Raw genomic sequence first — 19,165 nt, 5'->3', positions numbered from 1 at the left:
CAATTTCATGGGTAAGTGAAGATTTGGTGTAAATGTCACTGTGGTTGTCAAGGACAAAAAGAGATTAATGTTTACTGCGCATTATTATTGCCCAAGGTCGTGGAGAAAAATTCAGTCCTTGTCTGTAACTGTGTTGAGAGATTACCACATGAAGGCTAGCAATCAAAACAGGTTTGAAGGAGGCCAGGAAGAGAATAGACATTCTCTGCTGTGTTCTTCTAAATGAAGGTAAGATTTCTGTAGGTGAGTAGGCTTCCACACTCCTACGCCGATGCCATCTCGTGAGGGAATCGCAATATTTGCAGTGGTGAGGGAGTTAAAAGAACGGATAAGAAATTAGGGACCCTCTCATTAAGCCGCGTAAGCATCTACACGTGCCCAACACGCGCCAAAATGGAGTTACCGCATGGCTACCACGCAGCTCTTGCGGTAATTTCATTTTTTAACTCGCGGCCGAAAAATATTTTCGGACGTGCATATCGGACGCGCACAAAGTGGCATGTGAGACGCCTAGGTCATTACCGCCTGGTTACCGCATGAGAGTTTACCACTAGGTCAATGGCTGGCGGTAAGGTCGCAGACCCAAAATGGACGCGCGGCAATTTTCATTTTGCTGCATGTTCATTTTTGGCAGAAATTTTAAAAAAGGCCTTTTTTACAGGGGCGCTGAAAAATGGATAGGCACGCGCCGAAAACCCGTTCCTACACTACCGCAAGCCATTTTTCAGCACACCTTAGTAAAAGGACCCCTTAATGCCTGGGTTTCTAGTATTCTTCTGAACACAAGTCTGACAATAAACAAGTATGAATAAGTCTCCCAACATGTTCGTGGCTTCTGTTTCTACTTAATCAGCATCATTAAGTACCACCTTCAATATAAAAGCTGGCAACCATGATGCAGTTCTCTCTCTATGTTTGGCTCGCCTCAGTACTTCATCCCAGGGGTTCCAGATCTTGACCATTTTTTTTTTTTTATCAGCATCCCAGACTGCTTTATGTTTTCCTCAATAAACATCCATAAACTAGATCAAGCATGCTTTAAAATGTAACATGCATTGCTCAGTATTTCACTAATCAATGGTTAAAGAATAACTTTCTGAATGTACAAAGTCTGTCTTAAGAGGGTAGTTGAAGATAAGACCTTGAAATTAACTAATAGTTAATCCTATATCCCGTAGGGCTAATGCCCAGCCTAAAAGTCCTGCATTCGAGACAGATTCTGCTTAAGTACATAAGCACATAAACATTGCCATGCTGGGACAGACCAAGGGTCCATTGAGCCCAGCACCCTGTCACCAACAGCGGCCAAAAGAACAAGCAATTTGTCCCGCCCATCCTAGAAATACTTTATTATTCCCTCGTCCATTCAATAACATTCTATGGCTTTTTGGCTTGGTTGTTTCTGAAATGGGCATCCTCAGTTTCCATTATCGCTGAAAACCGTTGACGACCATCTCTAAGGTCAACCTAAATGTTAAGATTTGGGCTTCCCCGACCGTATTGTCGAAATGAAAGATGGACGCCCATCTTGTTTTGATAATACAGGTTTCCCCGCCCATTCGCGAGGACGTCCTGCAAGGACGCCCTCAGGAAAACTTGGGCGCCCGGTTCGATTATGCCCTGCCACATGTTCCTTTTCATGCTGTTTGTGGAGTGTAGTTTTTCTATGGTTGTGTATCATTTTCTGGTTTGACGAAGAGGAAAGTTGGAATGAGAACCAGGATTTCCAAAGACAGGACCACAGAAGTGATGAAGTAAAACAAAATTTATTGAAAACAAGATGGCTCGACACAACATTGTGTTTCGGCCAGAAGGCCTACATCAGGAGTCTATGAATTAAAAACAATGAATAAAACATATATAAAAAAAATAAATAATAAAATTCAAATAAAAGCAAAAACAAATAACTTATGAACATATGAGATTAAACAATGATATCCAGTGTGAGTGTATATATAATACTTTGCATATTTAAATAAAAAAATACATATATAAGATGACTAAAACATAAATGCAACACAAAAGAATTGATCTTTAATGAATAAAACATGATCCATCAATACCAAACATGTCAGAAGCCATAGATAAATATAAATATAAAAAAAGAATGAACCGTTATGATGAATATTCATAGAATACGACCTTAATAAATTACATGTAGAAAAATAAAAATAAATTTATGTGTGTTTGACCCAAAGTACTGAAGAAGTCTAGAAAAACTTAATAAAAAAAACATGGTAGAAAAATAACGTGGTGGAAAAATAAATTTGTGGGTTCGTCCCAAAGAAGTGAAATCTAAAAAGACTTTTGCTGACCTGTATACTTGATTTAAAAACATGAAAGTCCAGGAGTAGCGACGATTGATTGAGATGGTCTAAATAAATGAGAGCATAAACCATTGAAAATTGAAATATGCTGGTATGTATTTAAAATCTGAGAAGGGCTGATTAAAACTACCACATTATGAAGGATACAGTGGGGGAAAACATGGGAAATAAATAAATAATGGAATGGCGGTAAAATGTGAATGGTACTGAAGCAATCCTTCAACCTCTGTGTGAAGGTAACTGACCCAGAGGGGCTGGCAGAAATTCCATGTGGTTAAGATTGGCTGATTCATCATGATAAACACAGTTGAACAGATGCAAGGGAGTAGCGTGATCAACAAGACACTTCCAAGCAAAACCAAGGAGACGAGAGATGGCAAAATATTCTTTAATAGTGGATAAGACTCAACACGGCACCAAGTTTCGACAAACACTGCCTGCCTCAGGAGACTGTGAATGGTGATCAATTGTAGATACAAAGCAACTTATGCATCCAGCTTCTCCTATATAAGCACACAACTATGGAACGCACTGCCAAAAGCCATGAAAACAATATACGACCATTCAAATTTCAGGAAATCACTAAAAACCAACCTGTTCAAAAAGGCTTACCCTACTGACCCAACATAAATGCCTAAACTCTGCAACACAGCAAAACCAAAGATCGTATTGGCCACTATACAACCTTCCTCTCTTCAACCCCCAAAGTACCTGAAACACACGTACCTTATTCTACCACATCACTTTGTATCTGTCTCCCTACCGGACTTGGCGAACGCCTTCATGGTATTATGTAAGCCACATTGAACCTGCAAACAGGTGGGAAAATGTGGGATACAAATGTATAATAATAATAACAGATGCAGCCAGATGGAGCAAACGTGTCAGTTTCTCTCGCTCAGTTCTCACTGGTACTCATTCTACTCTAAGTGTAGTAGTTGAGGCTCTTAGCCACTATTTGTATATCAACCAGTCATAAGTCTTTTTAAAGACTAGACTGGGTCCATTTGCTCCATCTGGCTGCATCTACAATAGATCACCATTCACAGACTCCTGAGACAGGCGGTGTTCAACGAAAGACGGTGCCGTGTCATCTTATCCACTATTAAAGAATATTTTGTCGTTTCTCGTTTCCTTGGTTTTAATTGGATATGTCTTGTTAATCACGCTACTCCCTTGCAACCGTACTCTTCTCGTAGCAAAGACAGCTGAATGTCATTGCTGTTCCTACTTGGTGAATGCAAAGTATTCACCCGCAGTGACGAACTGGTGGCGAGAGAGCAAGACCGAGCTTGACTGCTAAACAGTACAATTAACAGACGAGGGTGGAGTAAGATTCAGTCGTTTACATTTCTGAGTCTACACCAACAAACTTTGGCCATGATGTATGGCTGATCTTTGTTTTTATTCCCATATTTAACTTCTATGTAACGCAGGAATACAGGTCAAGACGGCAGATGAAACCGCCAAGGGGCGCATTTACTAAAAGTTTTCTCTTATTCTGTGCCCTATAGGAGAAATGCTTAGTAAACAGGGCCTGAAATTTACCCATGCGCAGGTTCTGTTCTTGATTATGTAACGTTCACAAATACGTTTCTTGGCAAATTGGGAAATTTTAGACTTTCCAGGCACTTCCTTTTCCAGAGGTGTGGATTTTACAGCCTAGTCAGCAGAAGTATGAGAAAATGCTTCAGAAATAAATCTCGTAGTAAATCTCAGCCTGTGAAAAAACTATTAACTTCCCAGAGACTGCAAGTTCCTTCTGTTCATATTATTCAGTTTCATTGTGGTTGCTAATTTAATGTAAATGTATTCACTCTAGGAACTAACGGCAAGTGAAAAACAATAGGATTTTCTCCTCATAAAAGGACGGTTAATTTTGAATGAATGAATTTGCAAGTTCATTTTTTCCTTGTGCAGGATTTCATTCTTCAAAATAGGCTGAGCTGCTTAGGATTCTCAATGTAAGGGTCAAGTCACCAGATTCCACTTTCCCTCCCTCCCCCTCCCCACAGCTGTTAACAACAACAGAATAAGCAAGATGTCCTTAGGGAAAGCATTTTCTCACAGCATATTAAAAGGCATATTTATTTTAGCATACAATCCAGCTCATTTTCGAAAGAGCAGGGCGCCCATCTTTCGACACAAATCGGGAGATGGGCGCCCATCTCTCAGGGGCACCAGAATCGGCATAATCGAAAGCCAATTTTGGGCGTCCCCAACTGCTTTCCGTCGCCGGGACGGCTGAAGTTCCTGGGGGGGTGTCGGAAGAAGTTCCTGGGGGTGTGTCGGAAGGGTAGCGAAGGTGGGACAGGGGCGTGCCGGGGCGTGGTTAAGAGATGGCCGGCTGCGGCCGATAATGGAAACAAATGGGCGTCCCTGGCGAGAATTTGGTCCGCATTTTTGGTCCCTTTTTATTTAGGTCCAAGTCACTGCCCAGATGACCACCGGAGGAAATCGGGCATCACCTCCCCTGACTCCCCCAGTGGTCACTAACCCCTTCCCACCCTCAAAAAAATAACTTTAAGAACTTTTTTTGCCAGCCTCAAATGTCATACTCCGGTCCATGACAGCAGTATGCAGGTCCCTGGAGCAGGTTTAGTGGGTATGTCTCAGGCAGGCGGACCCAGGCCCATCCCCCCCCCCCCCCCACCTGTTACACTTGTGGTGGAAAATGGGAGCCTTTCGAAACCCACCAGAAACCCACTGTACCCACATGTGGGTGCCCCCCTTCACCCCTTAGGGCTATGGTAGTGGTGTATAGTTGTGGGGAGTGGGTTTTGGGGGGGCTCAGCACCCAAGGTAAAGGAGCTATGCACCTGGGAGCAATTTGCCAAGTCCACTGTAGTGCCCCCTAGGGTGCCCGGTTGGTGCCCTGACATGTGAGGGGGTCCAGTGCACTACGAATCCTGGTCCCTCCCACAACCAAATGCCTTGGTTTGGTTCGTTTTTGAGATAGGCGCCATCAGTTTCCATTATGGGGGAAAACCGAGGGCACCCATCTCTACATCCGGCGATCTGAGCATTTAGGTCGAGATTTGGGCGGGGCCAACCACATTTTCGAAACGAAAGATGGACGCCCATATCGTTCGAAAATACGGTTGGCCCCGCCCCTTTGCCGCGCCGTCCTCGGAGATGGGCACCCTTAGCGATGGGCGTCCCCGTTCAAAAATGCCCCTCAATGAATAATAAGCAAACACAGATTTATTTTCAGACTTGGGGGGTCCTTCTACTAAGGTGCGCTTAATAATGGCCTGCGGTAGTGTAGACACGTGGTTTGGGCGTGCACAGAATCATTTTCAGTGCACCTGCAAAAAAAATGCCTTTTTTTAAAAATGTTTGCCGAAAATGGACATGTGGCAAAATGAAAATTGCCACGTGTCCATATTGCGTCTGAGACCTTACTGCCAGCCATTGACCTAGCGATAAAGTCTCATGCGGTAACCGGGCGGTAATGACCTACGTGTGCCAAATGCCACTTGCACCAGAAAATAGCTGACGTGCACCAGAAAATAAAAAATATTTTTCAGCCGCACGCCAAAAATGAAATTACCACAAAGGCCACTTGGTAGCCGTGCAGTAACTCCATTTTGGCGCGCGTTGGGTGCACGTAGACACCTATGCGGCTTAGTAAAAGGGCCCCTAGAACAGATAAGAACCTTCCTCATTCCTCTGCAACATCCTAAAATGACACCACTGCATGTCTGTAAGCTCACAGCACAAACTGAAGCAAAGCATCTGCCCTCTGCAAATCCCTCAGCAGCAGCATCTTAGTATGAACTGAACAGCATCAACCTGGTGTCAAGAAATGAGTCGGAGTCAGTAAAAATGTACCAACTCATACTAAAAAAAGATAGGTACTTTATTATTATTATTATTTTAAAAAAATACTACTATGCATATGACTTTTGATGGAAAAATAATTTCCCCACACTGAAATCTGACGGAACAGTCTGTGGATAATTTTTACAGGGGCAGTAATTAATGAAAAACGTCCCACATAGTTTTCCTTTCATTACTGGTACAAATACGATGCCCGGTCCGTGGAGAATTCTGTTTTAAGATCGAAGCAGTCTTTGGATTCTCTCACTTCGTAATGGTCGTACGCACGGGTCCATCTAGCCTGTCGTGTCCAGCACCATTGCTCCAGAACTCTGGGTCCCTTTTACTAAACCACCTTAAGCAGTAACTTGCGCTTGTCGGGAGAGAAAAAAAAAAAAAGCTTACCACAAAACGCGTTAAAGCATTTTGCGAGAGTTTAATGTGCAAATTAATGCGTGCTAAAGGCAGACATTTTTAAAAATCTTTTCTGCAGGGGAGTGTCAAGGGCAGAAAACGGTGTGGAACTGTTAACTAGCTAGCGCGTTCAAAATTAGCATGTGCTAACTGGTTAGCGCAGAATTAATGCAAGAGCACTTAGCGACTCCTTAGCGCTCCGCATTAACTGCAAACATTAGCGCACCTCAAAAAAACTGAAAAATGACTACAACATTGCCACATTAGAAATGGGCTTAGCACGAAGGAAAGTCCCGCGTTATAACACACTAAGCCCATAACTAATGCAGATTAGTACAAGGGTCCCCTCTATGCCTTTAACCCTATGCACAGAACCTTCAGGTCCCTTTTACTAAGCTGCGGTAGAAAGGGCCCTGTGCAAGCGGAGGGGGCCATTTTTGCCACATGGAGGCCTTTTTTACCGCAGTGGGTAAAAAGGCCGAAGAAAAAAAAGACATAGCTTTGTGGTAAGATTGCTCTTACCACACGGCCATGTAGGGGGAGCACTTACCGCCACTAACAGGTCCCGCGCTAACCCCTTACGGAAATATTTTTCAAATATTTCCACTAGCACCGGAAATGTCACGCGCTGGGGGTGAACCTACTGCCGAGCCCGTGTTGGGCTGGCGGTAGTTCCGGATTGCCGAGCAGTGAGCCCACATTGGGCTTAAGACATGAGGCAGTTCAGAGGAAGGCAACAAAGATGATATGGGGCTCGTGACAAAAGACGTATGAAGAGAGACTTGAAGATCTCAATATATATACCCTTGAGAAAAGGAAGGATAGGATACATTTAAATATAATACCTTTTAAGTAATCTTTTTTAGGGATGGGGCAACGATCATCAGTTGAAGTTACAAGGTGGGAGACTTTGGAGCAATGTCAGGAAACACTTTCACAGAAAGGGTGGTGGATGCCTTCTCATGAGGTTGTGAAGACCAAAATTCAAGAATGCATGGGATAAACACAGAGGAACATTATATAGAAAAGGATGGAATTCGACTAAACCAAATGACCTCATAACTGGATTAAGTTTTGACAGCAGCTTCAGAGTTTGGGAAGTTAAGACCAATGTCGGGAAGACTTCTATGGTCCGAGTCCTGTAAATGGCAAAAGAAGATCAGAATCAAGGCTGGAGTAGGCTTTGATGGTAACTCCAGTAGCTGGGAAGTAGGGCTGGTGCCGGATCGACTTCTATGGTCTATGCCCCACAATTGGCAGGGAGAGACGGAGATGAAGTACACCAGCATTTAATCATGAAGAAGTGAAACCTGTGCGGAGTGCTAGATTCAACTCTGACCACCTTAATGGGCAGGCTGGGCGGAACCTTCTGGTCTTTATCTGCCAACATTTACTATGTTACAAGACTGCAAGGTGATGCCCCTCAACATATGTCAACACTTTTGCAGCTACAGAGTTACTCATTGGTTTTGATCCACAGATTCTGGTTTCTTGTTTGTACCATCACTGAAAGATACTTGTTTACCTACCAGAACCAACTGTGCTGTTTGTGGTTTGTTTGTTTGTTTGTTTGTTTATTTATTTATTTATTACATTTGTACCCCGCACGTTCCCCCAGAAGCAGGTACAATGCAGCTTACATAGTTAACAGAATTACAATTATTAGATTCATTAAGAAGAATATTAAGAACTATAATCTACTATAATAAAACTCACCCTCAACGTTCTGAGGACACTGACGTCAGTGAAGCCAAGCCCTGACTTCCTTCAAAAAGGTTCGAAGGTTCGTGGTGGTGAAGCCACCAAAATCGCTCCGGGCCCCACCCTCAAGGGCGGAGCAATGGCAAAACAACGAAGGGGTTGGCCAAGGGGGGGGGTGTTGGCGACAAACACCTTGCTAGCGCCTGTTTCATTTGCTCAGAAACGGGCCTCTTTTACTAGTGTAACATAATAATAGAATGCTTTAAGTATGTGTTAATTAACACGGGAAGGAGTAATGAGGACAGATAAGGAAATGGGGATGGTTATGATGAAGAAAGGAATGGGGAAGGGAAGACTAGGATAGTATGGAGTATCTAGGGGGACATGGTTAATAAATAGACATCGTTATAATAAGAGAAATGTGTAGGTTCATGTCGGGTCATTTGGATAAGCTAGCTTAAAGAGATGGGTTTTCAACATTTTCCTAAAAGATAAATGGTCATTAATTGCTCTGATGGATCTTGGTAATGCGTTCCAAAGCTGGCTGCCCAGAAAGGAAAAGCTGGATGCATAGATTGTTTTGTATTTGATTCCTTTGCAATTGGGAAGGTGCAAATTAAGGTAAGTACGTGAAGACACTGAGCTGTTTCTGATAGGAAGGTCGATAAGGTTATTCATGTAACTAGGGGATTCTCCGTGTATGATCTTGTGAATCAGAGTATGTATTCTGAAGGTCATTCTTTCCCTGATGGGGAGCCAGTGAAGCTTCTTCCGAAGAGGTGTTGCACTATCGAATTTGGATTTGCCAAAGATAAGTCTGGCCGCAGTGTTAAGTCTGCAGTTTCTTCAGTATTTGGGCCTTACATCCAGTAAAGACACCGTTGCAATAGTCCAGCTGATTATTAGTTTGGAAAAGTACTATATAACATTTTGTAAAAAGCTAGAGCAGTGGTTCCATGTCCTGGGGGAACCCCCAGACAGTCAAATTTTCAGAACATCCACAATAAATATTCATGAGAGAGATTTACATGCAGGGAAAGAGGGTGTGAAACTATGCGACTTGCATAGCCTGTTGTACCGGATGCGGAAGTAGTCCTGGGTGCACCAGACGCTCTAATGGAGCTGGTAAAGGTAATTCAAAAAAGAGATACATTTGAGTAATATTAGGATGAGTGTTGAATCTAGAAGTACGAGACTAATGTGGGATATTGTTTGTGTAAGGTCTCCTGATGAAGTAAAAAGGAAACACGGCCTGTGTTGAGACCGGGGCCCGTTTGAAGTGAGTGATGAATGAGGAAATCAGGAAAACATCGGATGATCTCCACGGATAATCATTGAGCTGTGAAGGTTGGATACTGGATAAAGTTTAACATCGGATTTAACAGTGGAAGGATTGGTATCTTCAATTTGCACGCACTGATAGTACATCTTGGAGCGTTGTGTTTTTCATCCTATGAACTTTGTTTGACCGACTGGGTTATTTTCGACTTTGGACAATATAAGGAGAACTAACTGTGATTGGACTGGATGAATTGGTGGGTTTGTTGGCGATAAAATATGTGAGATTTGATGTATTTGTATGAAGAAAAGTTTTTGTTAATAAATATTTTGTAATAAATAAGTTAGTTTGATATTGATGTAAAGAATATTCATTAAGGATATCCTGAAAACCTGACTGAACAGGGGTTTTCCCAAGACAAGTCTGGAACCACTGCACTAGAGACTCATTTATTCAATCTAGTATTTAATTTGTAATTTGAATGGCCGCTGCTTTATATAATCCTTGTTTTTATCATTGTTACAAATGTGTGTTAAAATACACTAACGCACTGAGCTAGTGGAGCATGCTAATGTTTTGCTTTTTAATTGTCTTTCCATATAAAACTTGATTGTGCCTTGTTATCCAAAAGAGCTTAAACATGCAAGCAAAATCAAAGCTGAAGAAACTCGTTAGCTCCTGCACGTCAGGGTTTCTAGTTTAGTGTTGATTAATAGGATACTATAACTGTTAGTACAAGCAGCTCTTTTTTTTTTCAGGATAAAAAAAAAAAAAAACACTCAAATCTTTGTTCCCCAAATGCTATTTTTATACTATTTTAACGCCGCCTTCCATTTTTTCAGAACAGATATAAGTCTTCAAGGTGAAATTTTCCTGAACAAAAGGGGGCACAGCCAATGACAGTCCGGGGGAGGGGGGGGAAGAACTTAAGCATTGAAAACATTTGACAGTATACTGAAAAACATATATAAAACAAAAGAAGAACCAGGGGAGCAATGGCCTACTGAGGGCGGGGCGGTGGGGGAAGTCCGACCCAGGTGCACGATGCAGGAGGGGTACAGGGAGCAGCTGGTTCCCTGCTTCCTCTGCTGTTACTCCCTGTTCCGGGGCAGAGAGAGCAGGGAACCTGCGGAGCCGACAGCTGCGCAGCTGCTCCCAGAACCCCAGCAGGTAAGAAGAATGCACCTGGGGAGGGGGAGGCTTGGAGGTGATGTGCCGGGGGAGGATGCTTCACCTGGGGGGGGGGGGGTCGTGCTGCACCCGGGGGAGGGGGTTGCACAGCAGCGAACCGCCCTGAGTGGCAGCCGACCAAGGAGCGCCACTGCAGGAGAGAGAAGGTCCATCCCGGAGTTGTCACCTGCTTGTCAAAGAAAGATATTTTATACGTACTACTGCTGCATTATTTTGATGCAAGAAACAGATAATGTAATTTTTTTTTTAAGAAAAAGAGAAATGTGTGATGACATAAAGAAATAGCTTCTATCTATACATGTAAAGGGGCTTTGCTCCCTTCACTAGGTCTGGGCTTCTCCTAGTATAGAGTACAGGCAAAGAGAAGAATCTCAACCTCAACAAGCACTCACAAACCCGTCAACCCATCATGTTGAGTATTTATCAGATGTCAGAACTCCTGTGTGGTAATTTCTTAGGGGCTCTTTTGCCAAATTGTGATAAAAAAGTGGCCTCGTTGCACCCCTATGCGGGTCATTCCCGCACACCGAGGCCATTTTTACCACAAAGGTAAAATGGCAGATTTCCCTTATTAATGGCCACACACAAATTTTCTCACTAGCGTGTGAGCCACTACCACCACCCATTATACAGGTGGTAAGGGCTCACACGCTAAGCATGCCTGAATCCATTAGCACAGCTGCATCGCCGTGTACTAACCGATTACCACAAAACACACCCACTTTGTCCTCAGACCCACCCCCGCACTAAAAAATAAAAATTTCTGTTTTAGCGCATGGGTAGCATATGCTGATCCCAAAATTACCTCGGGAGGCCCGAGTGCGTCCCACGGTAAGGCAAATTTTGCTGCAGAACGCATGCATTAATGCTTATTGCATCTTGGTGAAAAGCCACCCCCCCCCCCCCCCCTTAGTGAGAAAATAATTTATTGATTGAGATTTCTTGTCTGTATAAAAAGATTCACCCAAGATGGTGAAATATTTAAGCTGCATTTCTTTAATAAGCACGAGTATTTTATTTTAAATGTGTTCCACATGCCTTCCCTTCTCCCAAGATCCAGCTGAACATACGGTTTTAGTCCATATGTGCATTTCCTTTCCAACAGATGTATTTTTAACTTAACTTCTGTACAAACAAAATTATATTGCATGTCTTGTGCATGCTCTGTGATAAAAGGAACAAGTTTATCCTTCCATTTTCCTCAGTTGGTATAGCAGTAGAAATACAAAATAGCTCGATTTGCATATTAGTCATGCTCAGTATCTGCCTAAGCTAAGAATGAGGTTACACTTAAGTCATTGTTTCATGGATGGAACATGTCTGCTTTCAGTGCTGTTTCCTAAATACCTATCAATCAGCCTTCAGTTACTCATTCTTTTACTCATCCAGTACTGTACGATTCTTTCAGTATATGTAAGATCAATAATATCCATTAAAAAAAAGAAGGGAAACAGACAGTAGTTCAAGTCAGAAATGTTCTTTAAATTTAAGACATATTTCTCAGAGCAGATGAACAGCTAAATCCGATATTCAAGAATCATCACACCGGTTTTGTTTTGTTTTTTTCAGTCAAAGAATTCAAAGAGCAAGCAGAAAATACTGATACTAATTTTATTCACAAATTTGCCAGAAGCAGGGAGATTGTAATGCTCCTTACAACAAGATATCAAACTCAGGCAATCCTCTTATCAGCTACTTTAAAAGCTGAGCCTTCGGGGGCTCTGGTTCAGAAGACGGAATGCCACCTCTACTACGGCATGATAACCAGAGCCTTTGCCGGATGAGATACCTTCTAAAAGGATCAAGAATAAAGATTCTGCAGTACAGATGAAAGAGGCCTGTGAGGTCTCAAAATCTCATGTACTCCAACATCTTTGTTCGTTCTTTGGAAGGTTCAGTACCTGCAAGACTCGAACTTTCTCTGGGATCAATGTGACTGCTAGAACTCTTTCCAGCAATGATAATTACGGCCTATCCCACTAATGACAGTTCAACCTTTAAAAGGGAAGAGTGACTTCATTGCTGAATAACTTAGAGTAGAAGGTATCTATTTTTTTTTTTAACTGACATTTCTTCAGTACTGCTATGGAGATGTTTTTAAGGAATGCAGAGAACGCCGTGGGCTGTTACGTAAAAGATAATCATGAGCTAAAAAAAACCTCTCTTATTTTACTTCAAAGTGTTATCAACAAATGGCAAATTGAGTTGCAACGTATCTGTGCTGTAAGCTATGGGCTGTTACGTTGCTGCTTTCTCCCAGGGTGAGGTCCCGACGGACCCGTTTCGCGCTGGCTTTTTCAAGAGTCCTCACCAAAATTCCCTGGAAAGCTTTCGCGCTGGCTTTTTCAAGAGTCATCACCAAAGTCCCCTGGAAAGCTTTCCAGGGAATTTTGGTGAGGACTCTTGAAAAAGCCAGCGCGAAAGCTTTCCAGGGAATTTTGGTTCCCGGGAATTTTGGTGAGGACTCTTGATAAAAGGCAGCGCGAAAGCTTTCCAGGGAATTTTGGCGAGGACTCTTGAAAAAGCCAGCGCAAAACGGGTCCGTCAGGACCTCACCCTGGGAGAGAGCAGCAACATAACAGCCCATAGCTTACAGCACAGATACGTTGCAACTCAATTTGCCATTTGTTGATAACACTTTGAAGTAAAATAAGAGAGTTTTTTTTTTAGCTCATGATTACTTTTTACCGTATTGCTCCAATACACTATACCCAGTAGAGCAACGGAAGTATGAAGCTTTTCCTCTCAGCACCTCAAAAAGATTTGTGAAGGTGATTTCAATGTGTTTTTGATTCATGTCTAGTTTTGTTTGACAACCATATACTGTGAATCATATTCATATATTTAAGGAATGCAGTACAGATTAGAAAAGAAGATGTTTTACCAAAGCACACTAGCGATTCCCGCGCAGCGATGCCGATGAAGCCCATTGTCAGCATTGCTGCACCGCGAGAATTGCTAGCGCGGATTAGTAAAAGGGATTTTAAGGTCACTGGAAAGAAAAATATAATTCAGATCAGCTGCGCATAGTCTGAAGTCAAACCAACTGTGAAAACATGCAGACCGCCAGCGTATTTACCAGACAAATTAATGAAGAAATAAAAGACAAACCCAAATCAGTAATTAAACTGATGACAAAATATTCCCCCCCCCCCTTTCCTGTCTTCAGTTTACTTTTGCTATCTTTGTTACACTTAACACTGTGAATGTGCTCAGCCCAACCAAAAAAAAAAAACAAAAAATCAAGTTACCAAGAAAGTCAGCTTACCTTTTTCTGATCTTCCAGCTTATGACTTACTGGATTCCTCCCATGTCTGTTCATTTCCGAAGATAATTCCATCACATTCGCTCCTAGCCTTTCCAAAGTGAATTCTCTTTGACAAAACAAAAATACAAATCCACCAAGCACCAGCTATAAAAGTGGGGATATATCTTGTTCTCCTTCACATCCCTTCATTTCTGAACTTTGATGACTGGAAGATATGATCCAACCTACACCAGTCAAAATATGAAAAACTTTGTAGTTCACTCTTGGGTTCATCCAAATCAGCATATCCTTTTGCAAAAGACACTCTTCAGACGAGAAATATTCATCCCCTGCTATCTGCTCCTTTCTCCTTGGATTTCCATTCTATAGAAGAGTCACATCTTGCCTGTAATCCTAGCAAGAAAGAGATACACGGTAAGATTAAATCGTTTTCCGACGCCATCTGCTGTGTCTGCTTGTACAATTTTTCTTGTTAAAAACAGTACTGCAAGCTTGCTTATATGTCAAAGCTTTGAAGATATCATATAGTAGACCATAAGACCCGCTGTATGTGCCTTTTTCTACAGATAAAGCTAACCCCAGACCCAATGCACATAGCACTTTGGAACCTATGGCAAGTTTGATGAGCTATGCATCTATACCATATTGATGGCTTTCCATCCTCTCAGGGATCGGTGGGATGAAGGGAAGTGCACATAAAACATTGTAGTGCTGTAAAACTATGAATGCATTGGACGAAAGTCCGAGTCAATGCATTATTTTTGTCCCTGTTAAGAAAAACTAAAGAAGTTGGGTAGATACGATAGCTTTCAAAAATGAAATGCTTCAAGATGCAAGCATTTATTACTAAGGTCATTTCTCTAGAATCCCTTACATTTTTTTTTTTTTTTTAGTTTAAAACATTTTTATTGAGTATACTCCAAAATAATACAACACTTACTCCACTTGTACATCATTTCCTATAATAATGCTATCAACATTGGAATAACATAAACTGAGTTATCAACAATCCTCTTTCCCCCCCCTCCCTACCCCCCCTTTCCCCCCCCCCCCCACCCCCCCCCCCCCCCCATTCCCTTAACACAGCATTCTGATGGTTCGATGATTTTATCATCAATCATACCGTAGTCTCAATCTTATTGGCCAAATCTTATGTTTCTCCCCTTCTCCCCCCCTGCCCCCCCCTTGTTGCATGGCTCAACCTTATCTCAGCCTATCTTCTCCATTTTCCCATGGTAACCCATTAAGCACTTGGCTTCTTGCTTTCGGTGAGATCTTATTTATGTATTGTCCCCACACCGTCAAAAACCGCACTTGTCGCTTTGGTGTCACTCTCGCCCCTCTCGCTTCCCATAACATCAATTGATGCATCTTATTTCGCCAGTACCAGTAAGAGGGGGGGGGGGGTGTCCAATATCCAGTGATTCATAATACATTTTTTCCCCACTATACAGGATTTGCTCAGGAACACTCTTTCTCCCTGGGTCCCTACATCCCATTGTTCAGGCACACTCAGCAGCATTCTTTCCCTTACATTTTAATAGAAATAAATGTTGCAGCCAGGGTGTAGCCATGAGTGGACTAGAGCGCTCAAGAACACACACACAGAAGAACAATCCTCCACCACAAAACAGTGGAGAAGACCAAAAAAAACAAAGCATAACGTCAAGGGTGTCCAAAAAATATTTTATTAGATCTTCACCAAGACCAAACGCGGCTCGTGTTTCAGCCTATATGGCCTGCATCAGGAGTCCAGAAGATTAATTTGTGACCAACCTTTTGTATTATCAACCTTATCAGGAGACTGAATGGCAATTCTTGTAGATAATGTTCAAAACAGTATTGGTTGATAACGGGAATACAAAAATGTGAAAACTGTGCTGCTCAAACCAAAACTGTGGTGCAGTTTTCATACCTTTGTACTCCCGAAACCAACCAGTACCATATTTTATATTACCTACAAGGACACCATTCAGTCTCCCAATAAGGTTGTTGATGATACAATTAGTTGGTCACAAATTATCTTCTGGACTCCTGATGCAGGCCATATAGGCCAAAACACGAGCTGAGTCAGGTCTTGGTGAAGACCTAATACAATATTTTTTGGACATTTGGAGTCAGGTCTACACAGTCAGTAACAGTTGCATGGGCCAGTAAGAAGAGAAATGGGGCAATGTCAACATTCATATGACATAATGCCCACCCATGTTAACTTCAGGGCCCATACGAAAAAAAAAAAATAAAATAAGTCATCCCTGGCTAGCCAATGACTGCAGATACTTTTTTTTTTTCCCTGTAATTGCTCATGCTTATTGAGAAAAAAAAAACATTTCAACAATCTCTCATCTCTAAAGGGCCAACCAAACCGCGCTAGTGATTCCCATGCGGCGATGCCAACAAAGCCCATTCAAAATTAATGGGCTGTGGCGCATTTATTGCACCGGGAATCGTTAGCGCAGTTTAGTAAAAGAGGCCCTAGATGTAGACCAGTTCCAATGCTGTATGTGACTCAAAGCATGAAAAGTAACTCAGGTCACCATACGTGGCACCTACTCAGACTACAGGTCATTCAGGAAGCCATACACTTGCTACACAAATCTGCACATTCCTTCCATTTTGTAAGAATTTATATTTTATTGGCAAACACAAACTAGTCTATATCTTTTTAATTACCTCAGATTCCTGAAAGAATATCCTTTACAAAGGTGACATTTGTTCTTACCTGTTAATTTCCTTTTCTTGAATCTTGCTAAACCCATAGATCTGGACTGCTCACATCCCCTTAACAGTAAATGGAGGCAAAGACTACTACTACTACTATTTAGCATTTTATAGCACTACAAGGCGTACGCAGCGCTGCACAAACATAGAAGAAAGACAGTCCCTGCTCAAAGAGCTTACAATCTAATAGACAAAAAATAAATAAAGTAAGCAAATCAAATCAATTAATGTGTACAGGAAGGAGGAGAGGAGGGTAGGTGGAGGCGAGTGGTTACGAGTCAAAAGCAATGTTAAAGAGGTGGGCTTTCAGTCTACATTTAAAGGTGGCTAAAGATGGGGAAGACGTAGGGGCTCAGGAAGTTTATTCCAGGCGTAGAGTTCTGATGTGATCAGAACATGAAATTTCTGATCACATCATCTACATAAGGAAGGGTGCAGCCAGAACTTTCCTGTATAGTAATGCCAAAGCAGCTCAAAACAAAACAAGAGACTTAAAGTAGGAAGAAAAAAAATCCAAGACAACCCCCACGCCCACAGGGAAGGAGGCCTGTGAGCAATCCCTTGCAAATCTGACAAACTACTGACAAGTGGCAGAGCAAGACCCTGAGCAACTGCCACACTTCCAAAGTGGGTACTGGACTGGTCTAGCAGGATTCAAGGAAAGAAGATTGATAAATAAAAGCAAATTTTGAATTCCTTGTCATCCTGCTAGACCAGTCCAGACCTTTTGAGATGCACCAAAGCTCTTATCCCACAGAGCGGGAGAAAGACACCTCCAAAACTGCCCTGCCAAGGACACTGTCCCATCTAGCCCAGACATCAAGCTTATAATGTCACTGCCCTGCAAATGTTCTCCAGGGCCACCACTCTCGCATCCACCCAGGACATAGCCTGAAATCTAGTGGAATGGGCCCAAAGGCCTTGAGGAACTGACCTTCTCTGAAGAATGTAAACTGACTCAAGTGTGAACAATCTGATGCACAATGGAAGAAGCAGGATGCCAAATTACAGCAGTACTGCAGTCATTGATCTACAAAGAATAGAAATGGTGAAATGCTCTGTGTTCCTTGCTGCTTCTATGTCCCATAAAAAGGTGAATGTGATTCCAGTGTGGACTTTACAAAGCTGGTCACGGAAAATCATATTGGACTGGATATTATTACTTCAATCTGTGCTGTTTTTCTATGCCTGCCTACCACTAGGGTAGCAGCATTTAAAGAGTGGTGGCACTGCAGGAAAGCATCATTATCTCCCTTTGCTTACTCTGCTTCCATGACTAGTATGCTTCTCCTGCTACCGCTTGTGCACCACTTTAGGCCACTTTGAAGGTACTCTCTACCGGTGCGGGGCCTTGAAGCAGAGACCTGTGCTTATTCACTGCTGCCTCCCACCCTATCACCGACAGGAAGTCCTCCAGCTGACAAAGGGTGTGTTGCGGAAGTGCTTGAGCGTGGGCCTCTACTACAAGGCCCCCCACACTGCCAGAGGAGTATCTTCGAAGCAACCTGAGAAGAGTTGCAACAGGAGGAGGAGGATGGACACGCAAGTACAGTAAGGAATTAGAGATTAGGTGCTGGACACGGGAAGTAGGGAGGGGAAGGAGATGTGAGATAGTGAACCCAGGGGAAGGGGAGATGCTGGACCCAAGGGGAGAGGGGAGGGAGAGAACCCAGGGGAAGGGGAGATGCTGGACCCAAGGGGAGAAAGAGAGGGGAGGGAGAGATGAGATACTGGACCCAGCAGAGGGAGGAAAAGAGGAAGCCTACAAGGGGTTAGGGCCTTGAGCTGCCTCTGGGGCCGCCTGAGGGGGCACACGGTTGACAGTTCACCCAGAGCATAGGTACCTTGGGCTGATCCTGCTTCCACATTGTAAAGGCCATCACTGTCATCAGGTTTATATGGAGAGAGAAGGGGAGCCAGGGATTTGAATTCTAGGCCATAATATGTTGTCTTTCATGAAGAACTGAAGCTTTGACTAGCGGTATGTAAGCTTTGGAGTTCATATCATGCGATACCCTGGGCTTCATTAGGATTGACCAGATTAAGAGACGTCAGGACTTTTAAAAACAAGCTGCCAAGAGCAGTCTTTTCTCTTGCTTCAACAAAATATTGACCTGACCAGAGTAAAACAGAGCTATGCTAAATTGTAGTAGGTACGAAAATTCTTAGTCACAAATTCCATATTCTTGTACCACACAAGTCACTATGTTCTTCCAATATTTTTTTAAACAAAACTACCATAAAATACTTCTGCATAGGTCATACTGTGAAAATTAATTCAATTGAAATTTTTATGTGCATAACATATTATCAATTAATTCAACTCAAACAAAACTGCTTTTTAATTGCCCTGAAAGCATCAATAGTCTGTAATTTTACTCTGCAGGGTGCCAAAGCATTGTTTGATAAACAAGTAAAGTATCTCTTGAGGAAAGTTCTTAA

The 19,165-nt window shown here is 42.5% G+C and overlaps 1 protein-coding gene across 2 annotated transcripts in view; it reads right to left on the bottom strand.

The window, feature by feature from the left end:
• The window catches only part of NAV3 (neuron navigator 3), a 454,524-nt gene extending 440,446 nt beyond the window's left edge, over window positions 1-14,078 (bottom strand). For both annotated transcript variants that reach the window (XM_030214020.1, XM_030214022.1), the window contains exon 1: window positions 14,003-14,078. In XM_030214020.1, the coding sequence (XP_030069880.1) occupies window positions 14,003-14,074 (72 nt within the window). In that variant the 5' untranslated portion in view covers window positions 14,075-14,078. The remainder of the gene's footprint in view (window positions 1-14,002) is intronic.
• Between the last annotated feature and the right edge of the window lie 5,087 nt (window positions 14,079-19,165).

Source organism: Microcaecilia unicolor, chromosome 9, assembly GCF_901765095.1.
Source record: "Microcaecilia unicolor chromosome 9, aMicUni1.1, whole genome shotgun sequence".
NCBI classification, from domain to species: domain Eukaryota; kingdom Metazoa; phylum Chordata; class Amphibia; order Gymnophiona; family Siphonopidae; genus Microcaecilia; species Microcaecilia unicolor.
This window is presented reverse-complemented; position numbering and strand designations above follow the sequence as displayed.